The sequence below is a fragment of the Gopherus evgoodei genome, chromosome 4, assembly GCF_007399415.2.
Source record: "Gopherus evgoodei ecotype Sinaloan lineage chromosome 4, rGopEvg1_v1.p, whole genome shotgun sequence".
Classification (NCBI taxonomy): domain Eukaryota; kingdom Metazoa; phylum Chordata; order Testudines; family Testudinidae; genus Gopherus; species Gopherus evgoodei.
Window position 1 is genome coordinate 104,367,246 of NC_044325.1, and position 9,262 is coordinate 104,376,507.

Here is a 9,262-nt window from a genome sequence, read left to right on the forward strand (position 1 = left end):
TCAGGTGACCCAAAAATTGGGGGAGTGGTAAATAATTAAGATGACAGGTCACTGATTCAGAGCCATCTGGGTCACTTGGTAAACTGGGCACAAGCAAACAGTATGTGTTTTAATATGGCTAAATGCAAATATATACATTTAGGAACAAAGAATATTGGTCACACTTCCAGCACAATGGACTCTATCTTGGGAAACCGTGAATCTGAAAAAGATTTGGTGATTGTGGTGGATAGTCAGCCGAACATGAGCTCCCGATGTTACAATGTGGCCAAAAGAACTAATGCAATTCTGGGATGCAAAAACAGGAGAATCTCGAGTAGGAGTAGAGAGGTTACCTCTGTATTTACACTGGTGCAATCATTGCTGGAATAGTGTGTTCAATTCTGATGCCCACAATTCAAGAAGGATGTTGATAAATTGGAAACGGTTCAGAGAAGAGCCACAAGAATGATTAAAGGATTAGAAAACATCCTTTATTGTGATAGGCTCAAGGTGCTCAATCATTTGGTTTAAAAGAGAAGGTTAAGAGGCTACCTGATTACAGTCTATAAGTACCTACTTGGGGAACAAATATTTAAAAATGGGCTCTTCAGTCTAGCAGAGAAAGATATAACATGAACCAATGACTAGTAGTTGAAGCTGAACAAATTCAGACTGGAAGTAAGGCGTACACTTTTAACATGAGAGTAATTAACCAATGGGACAGTTTACCAAGGGTTCATCACTGGCAATTTTAAAATCAAGATTGAATGTTATTCCCTAGGAATTATTTTGGGGCTATTTTATGGCCTGTATTATTTAGGAGATAGACTGGAGGCTCACAGTGGTCCGCTCTGGCCTGGGAATGCATGAATATATACCTTTAAAATTCCATGCTAAGTGCTTAGCTAAATAGGGAAGGACTGCTGAATCAGGGCTCTACAGAGAAGTCATTCCCTTCATTAAATAACCAAAGGAAAAACATTAGTGTTTTATTGTCCTTAATCCTGTCTTCCTCCCCATGTGTCGCAGCTGCAGACCGCCCTGAACACATTTGGAACCTGTGTGCTTCTGTTGCACAGGAAACAGGATGTAGAGGCACCACAGAGGGCCCCCCTTGCTTCTGTGCCACAAAGCACAACTCTCTGTGGATTCCTTCTGGTGCGTGGGAGTGGCAGAGAGATGAAATGTGGAAATGGTAGCGAGATTACCTAGAGCCACTGGAAAAATCCCCAGTGGGAAAGGGATGGTAAATAGCTGAGGTTGGAAAGATGGAAAATGTATAACCCAAATGGAAAGGCCACCTCTGAAGACATAGACATAAAGGCACAAAGGCTTCCATAGCCAAGAAAGAAAGAACAATGTCTGCAATTAGAACAGATATTAAGGTCCTAACAGAGTTTAAGATGATGAAAACAGACAATTATATCAAATAAACAGCAGATTAGAAGGAGGTGACAAAATGCCGGGTTTAAACAAAACCCCTCTCCCTATATATGAAATGGATGCTAGACAGATGAACAGAGACCAATAAAGAATTACATAATACTTAAAGAGAACATAACAAAAAGTGAAGTGGGAAAACTTAAATAATAAAACAGCTTACCTAATGGGACAGATTACCAAGGGAGTTGGTGGAATTGCCTTTATTACTGATACTTACTACTAGATTTGATCCATCTCTATCAGGAATAATGATCATGATATTATCAGTTCTGGAAAAATGCAAAGGGGTGATGTGACAGGGTAAAATGTCCAGGAAAGGGATAACGACTACCTGTCTGTCACATAGCTCAACCAGGTATTTAAGGAAAAGGTATGTCCTTTTTCTGGGGGCCGAGAGAGGCCAGGGGAAAGTCTCTGGGGACTGCATCCTGTGTTGGTCAGAGAAATTGCTTTGTTTTAGTGTTACGAGTTTTGTGTTTGAACAATAAATTGTGCCCGGAAGCAGACGCCTGCAATAGACTCAGGCATGGCACAAGTTCTTTCTTGGGATGGTGAGATAGCACACCAGCTTACAGAGAGACTAAATGACCCATTTGACAATAATTTTAACCCTGTGACTTCTGTGATTCTATAGAGCATGCATTTGAAAAGAGTGATGAGGGTCAAAACATTTAAAACGGAGATGGGAGTTAGTCTCTCATAGACATCTTTTATGCTACAACTGAGTTCAGAACTTAGTTTCCACATTTTTCCACTAGACACAAAATAATGTATTTTATTAATAACACATTTCAAGAAGAGAAGCAGTTTTACAGTGCTCTCTACAATAATTTTTCCAGTTACTTTCCCTTCTGCTTTTATGAACTACGTTTGCTAGTTGATTTTACTGCTTTCCTTGCAAGTTTATCCCATGTTAGTTATTTTATGTTTATATTGCATTTGCAGTGGGTGAGAAGCTCCTGCTTCCTTTTTAATGAACATATCTCTTATATATTGACAGATGTAGTCAGAGTTCTCTTAGATAATCATTGTCTCTCACTTCACTCTGAATGGAAAATCATAAAAATGAGTGTTTTTGTCATATTAAGTATGTATGAGGCAACATTCTTGCTCTCCCATGCTTGGTTATACAGTTATTCTGTTAGTTATTTAAAAAAAAAATGCTCCATAGCTTCTTAACCATAAAATTCCTCAGGGTTCACCACATTTATCAGTCTATTTAAAGTTTTTAGCTGTCTCTGTCAACTTTCCTCATGGTGTCAGTAGCCTTTAGACATCTTTTTCTTCAACTTACTACATCTCCAACCTGATTTGAAGACTCCACTGTTATTTCTATAATGTTTCTCAACAGCTGACAGGAGTTTGCTACCCTGGCAATATAGTTTGTTTTCTTATAGAGACTTAGTCATGACTTCCCCCATATTTTCATCCAAAGAAGTGCTGCCCTGTGTTAACTCCTAATGACTTGATGTCTTATAGGAATGGAGGGAACTCAGCACTTGCAGCAGATATGTGGCACTTTTTATCATCAGAGAGTCAGAGCCTATATTTTGAACTATTGAGTTCCCTTCTGCCATTGCCTTTTCTTGTGCCCAGTTCTGTTGCCCTTATTGTGTGCAGAAGTGTATTTTTCAATGTTTTAATTGTTTTTGTGGGGAGTTTTTGTTCTTTTTAAATCTCAGGTTCACAGAACCAGTTAAACTGAAAAGCATTTAGTGAAATTGTTAGTCCTGGTTATATCCGTGACTCATTCTTTTTACTGTAACCCAGATTTTGTCTCCCACTGTGGTTTCTGATCAACATTCTCCAGATCTCTCTGCTTCCTCTTGAAAATTCTCACTGATGAGCTTTTCATTTTCCTGAGTTTTCTGTAGTGGGGCAAGTTGGCTTTTAAGATCAGCAGTCTAGTGGTGCTCACTAAGCTGAAACCGTGTGTCCTTCTAGATATGTGCTGGGTGTCTTCCTGGAGGAAATAGCGCATCTTACATTATTCACAAGTAACTGGACATCTCTTCATTTTGTGTCTTGAATCTTACTGAAACACACGCTCTTAAAACCTGGACAGAAAAAGCTGAAAAGGAAGACAAAAGAAAGTGAAACAATGTAAAGACAGCCAATTAGTAATCTACGACTCTCTTTACCCACAATTAGCACCAGATGCTAGCCAATTAAACTCAACAGGTGTTCAAATGAGCCAACACAGACAATTAACTTAAATGATTCCACTTTCTTGAAAATTGTCAGAATACAAACTCCCACTTCTCTTTATGTGCTGTATAATTATCTGGAGCTCTTTAAGGCCTAGATTTTTTTTTAAAAGGCCTAAACTCAGCCTGGTTTTGTGGGTACAATTCAATGTACTTACATATTTAACTGCCTGATTGTGCCTGCAAATGAGGTAGTTAGTTTAGTGTCTGTGCTATCCATTTTGCCCACATTTAATTGCAGATTTAAGTAAATGAATCCATTTCTAGTTTACTCTGCACATGTGCCCTATTTCACACAAAAGAAATTCATTCCAGGCACTATCACTCAAGTGTAAAAAGATAAAGTCTTAGTCAGAACTCTTAATTGACATATTGTGTCTAGCAATTAGATCGAGGACTTGGAGTAAGGATTCATGCATTCTAGTTCTTACTCTGCCATTGATTCACTATATGACTTTGGACAAATCACATGCTATGTGCCTCAGTTTACTTATCTGTTCAGAGGAGATAATTAAACTACACAACAACTCTGTATTTCCAATTAATGCTAGTAAAACTGAGATTCTTAAAAGACAGGTGGTATATGTACAGCGTATTATTTATTATTAGAACTCCTTTCAAAAACTCAACAGAAAGACAAATTTTACTGTTCAAAGCAAACCTGCCTTGCACACGTCATACATTTGAACTTCTCTCCAGACTTTCAGAATCACAACACAGAGAGAGAGAACATATGAATGAATGGTATAGGCTTTACAAAGTTGCACAAGCAAGGTGAAATGATGGTAAATAGAATAATTATTTAGGTTTCTATAGTCTCCTCTGCCTGACTGAGCAGAGGGAACAAGAACCTGATGGATCCAAAAAGGGGCAGTGCTGCCTCCACAGCACTGTTTCCTCTGACCCCATAGAAGTTCCCCTACTCTTTGTGGAGGTTCCATAGGAGTTCAGGCTCTACTGTTTGTTTCTAGTCCTAATATTTTGCTTGCATTGGGGTGGGTGAGGTTCAAACCATACCCCTCTCTTGAGAAAACAGTGCCATAGTATTAAATAGAGAACATTCTGGCATTTATTTACTGTATTTGGGATCTCGGTCAGGTAGAAAGCAATACAAAAACACATGTTTTCAGATATAAAGCTTACAGCAAATAGGCAAGTTACTTTGGTGTTAAATTTTCTAATGTTGTGTGTTCTAGAGTCAATAAGTGAAAAAAAAACCACAACCAATTGTTACCATGTAGGGTGAAACACATATTGTCCAGAGACCATTTAATGTCCTAGAGCTGATGAAGGAATGGAATAACAACATGGACATTGGTGAAGTTTGCAATGTGGAAGAAGAACTGAATAGTCCATCTACTGCATTGAATCAGGATAACGTGATTGAAGAGCTGGAAAGTCCTGTTAGCAGCAATGGCAACTCAGATGTTGGTGCAGAAACTGAAAAAGAGAGTGGGAGCAGTAAACCCTGTACACCAACAAAACAGGTATATGTGCAATACTCTGAACAAATAAAACACTATATAAGTGCTAAGTATTATTAGGGAGCAATACATCGGTAAGGTAAGGAATGGTGAACATGACCTAGTGCCATAGAGGATCGCTGGAACCTAGTGAAAGATTTATACAAAGAGTACAGAATCTGAATAAATACAAGGATACAGGATGAGCTGTGTACTGTACAATTACCCTCTGAAGAGAAACAAAACTAGACTGACCCAGAATACCAATTCCTTAAGAATCTATTGCTCCTGTTCACTCCCTTAAGCTGGCGTGTATGCAGAAACTTAACAGAAAAGGAATAGGATATTAAGAAACTGATATTATGGGCAGATGAGGAAAAATCTCTGATGGACACTCTATTCTTTTCTTCTACATTCCTTCTGCATTCTGTAAGTCGGAGTCACAAGAAACCATCCTGGGGGAAGTAAGGTAAACAATAGTTCGCAAGCAACACATGTATAAACCACTAGTGACATAGTGAAACCCAAGGTATAATGCTTATAATAGGCATTGCTTTGACTTCTCAGATGATTTGTTGCTTAAAATATTGAATTTTCATAGTATGCAGCTGAATCCCTGGCCTGAAGAGACTAACAGCTATAATGCAAATGCTGGTGGTTTTGCATTAGCTATGACCTCTGTCTCTTAGATTTATTGATCAAAATGCAGACTGTTCCTGTGCAGCACGTTGAACTCTTCACTGTTATACAGGATGGCTCCTGCTCTGGAAACGGTTCCACTTAGCAGAGACTCAGCCTTGAATATGGAGCTGCAATGCTGTGACTATATCAGAATAGAATATTCTTGTTTGAATTAGAAGCTCCTCCACCCCCCTGAATAACTGGACTTTGCATAGGTAGTTCCATAGGGATATGGGGAAGAAATGCTCTCCTCACTCAAACTGCAGAGCTGCTCCTCAGCTGCAACTGTAGCCTTGATGCTGTGGTAGCTCCTACTGCTACTTCGCCCCTGCTGCAGTGGGGGAAGAGGGTGGTGGCAATGCCTTGTGGATCTGAGGAGTACACGCTCCTCAAGATCACTGTGTTCCTCCAGACCAACTGCCTAGAGACACATACACAAGCTATGCAGAGCTGGGCTCCCCAAATGTTAACCCCTCTTGTCCATACAGTGGAACTATTCCCAAAACCATTTGATCTGGGGTCCCCACTGGAGGAAGGAGCTGGATTTTGCAAGAAGGGAAAGGTGTGCTTAATGCACATACACAAGAGCTGAGCTGTGTACGAAGTTTACTGATGGTAAACTTGCAAGTAAAAAATGTATATAAAAATAAATGGGTCTAACTTTTGTCAGTTAAATATTTAATCAATCTATCTGGCTCTCAAAAGAGCTGTGTTTGAGGCTATTCAGTATGTCTACGCTACAATTAAAAAGTGCTTGGCACCAGTCTGAGAGCCCAGGCTCCAGCCTAGGTCTTTTATCACAGTGTAGACATATTGTAGGCCCTTTGCTAGCCTCCTAAGTATACTTGGTTTATTACTCCAACCACTTGATTTTTCTTTCACAGGTCAACAAGAAAAAAAATAACTCAAATGCTTTACCAAATGGGACACTTAAAAAGAAGAGTATAACCCCCAAGCCATCCATTGCTGTAAGTGTTCTCTCAGAAACACTTTTTTCCAATTTTCTTCAGTTTTACTTAATTTGTTTTCTTTGCTGACATTTTATTTTAAGACACTTTTAGAATAAGAGAAAAAATAGTGTTTAACTAGGGACAGGTGAGTTCTTATTCACTTTTTAAAATAGTGTTTTGCAATAAAATTTATAATTGATTTCTCTTATGAAACAAAAGTGCTTGAAGACCTACCATCTCCCATTGAAATCAGTGGTAGTTTGGTTGCCTGACATCCTGGAAAATCAGGCCACTTGTTGTAGGTTCCTAGGTATGGATTCCTAAAGAAGCACCTAGTTTTTAAAATTTTTGTGGTAAATCCTATGTTATCTATGTTAAAGTGTCTGTGACTTAAAAAGGGTACAGCGCAAGTGAGCGAAGGATGAGATTTTTGCACAAGAACAATTAAAATTTATAAAGATTAACATTTAAGGGCTAGTTCCTCAGCTGATGTAAATTGGCATCATTCCGTTGCAGTCATCAGCCGATTCATACTAGCTGAGACTGTGGCCCAAGGAGTGCTCTTACAATAGTTAACTGCACTTTGTCAGAAAGTAAAAATATAATGATTGCGATTTATGGGATGGCTGTTGACTGCTTTATTGGTTTAGCCGGTTTTTAAAAAAATCAGTTCTAGTTAGGTGAGAAACCTGGAAATTAGAGAATAAAACTTGGTGAACTAAGGAGTATTGGTACGCTCCTGCATTGACCAAGTTTTAATCAAGACCCAGAAAAGAAAAAATAATCCTAGTTGCACATTTATAAAGGATAAAGGTAAGAGCTTTAAAATGTATTTGGATTGTTATGATAATTGAATAACAATAATAGTGATTATTATATTCCTTAAAATCATAAATCTTGGTACAGAAGTCTGGCTAATGAAGACTAATATCAGATAATTACAGTTGGATGTAAGTAGTCCTAAACAGGTATTAGGAATGTAGTGTTGTCCCCAAAGCATAGGATTTTAGATTGGTGGAATGAAAGCTGTGCAAATATACCATGGAAGAAGATAAGAATTGCATTTTTCATAGATCAGCTTCTCTTGCACTTTATAATGTCCTTTACTGTCTTTAACTGCTTTTTTATAACTTAAATTGCTGTAGAATAGTACTGGCATGGTACCACTACATAACTCATCTGCTTTTTGTACTATGATGTCTACCATTATTTTGTTAACATAAAAACACATATATATTAAACTTCTTTTTTAATTATAGTCCTCTGCAGGTAGGTCAGTATCTCCTGTGTCAAATTCAAGGCGAAATCAGGATAGTCAAGAAAGGAGGGGGGAGACAGAAAAATCCTCTGTGTCTTCAAGCCAAGGAATGGGAAATAAAAACATACCAAAACCCGCTACCACACTTAGAACCAAAAAGAAATCATAGGGTTTCCATCAACTTTGAACAACATACAAATGGGGCAACTTACTTGTGCCAAAGTGTTGACACTGCATAAAAATGGACAAGTACATCCTGAACTGTTAACCTTTATGCTCTCCTGAGCCCTGTAATCAGCAGAAAGCTCTGGCTTTCCTCTAACACTGAAGAAGATTCCAAAGCAGCGTGAACTCCTAACCTGTAAGAGGACATCCACTGATAGTATTGTTGTCAGACTGCAGATTATCAAATTGTCTAAATAGATATGTAACTTATTTGTTCTACACTAGCAGGCACTGTGCATGTGGGTAGCTCACTAATATGAATCCACTTGCTATGTTTTACTTTAGATTATTTAGTTTTGTCACAAACATATATGGCGAAAAAATGAGATGCCAGAATCTGTAATGGGGGGTTCCTAATAACATCGTGCCCTTTGCACTATAAGAATTTTCTAGGAAACGGCTTATAAAGTTGCTCTAGGCGTTACAGCACAAATACTTGAGTCAATGAAATTTGTTACTGCTATTTTAGGTCACTGTAGATTGCTTACAAAACTTATTTTAAACTTGACAGATGGGAGATGTATTTTTGAAATATGATGAAATTGCTGTGGTTCTTGCTGATAAACTTCTGATGTGTTGATGAAATACTTAAATAAAAGCAGATGTTAGAATAATGGCCTTTACATGGTAATTTATCTTAATGTTCAAAAGGACAGTGAAGTGTGCTGTTAAGCTAAGGCTTGTTGTGCATTTGCGTAAAATAAGAATGTATTCTATTGTTCAAAAATCAGTGCCTCTCTCTGAAGGTAAGACTCACTTGTAGACCTTCACATTGTTCCACTGGGAGGAGCAAACTATACAAATTCTTGGTTAGTTAAAACTTTATATTACAAGTTATTCAATCACTTATGCTCAGGACGTTCACTGTGTATTGGGGGACCAAATAGATTTTTTTCTCTTATTTCCCATAAAAATACTTGAGTTTCTTTTGTTCTTGTCAGAACCTAGATGTCACACTTTTTCACCTGTTTCTATTTGGGTCATAAATAATCTTATAAAATTCAAACAGATTGTGCAGGAATCTGGACATTTAAAAAAAAATTTTGATAAATC

The 9,262-nt window shown here is 37.9% G+C and overlaps 1 protein-coding gene across 1 annotated transcript in view; it reads left to right on the plus strand.

Annotated features, from left to right (window-relative positions):
• Positions 1-8,812, plus strand: part of STK33 (serine/threonine kinase 33) — a 40,078-nt gene extending 31,266 nt beyond the window's left edge. Inside the window, exons 11-13 of the mRNA XM_030560436.1 lie at positions 4,874-5,119; positions 6,661-6,744; positions 7,986-8,812. Coding sequence (XP_030416296.1) covers positions 4,874-5,119; positions 6,661-6,744; positions 7,986-8,153 — 498 coding nt within the window. The 3' untranslated portion in view covers positions 8,154-8,812. The remainder of the gene's footprint in view (positions 1-4,873; positions 5,120-6,660; positions 6,745-7,985) is intronic.
• The last annotated feature ends 450 nt before the right edge of the window (positions 8,813-9,262 follow it).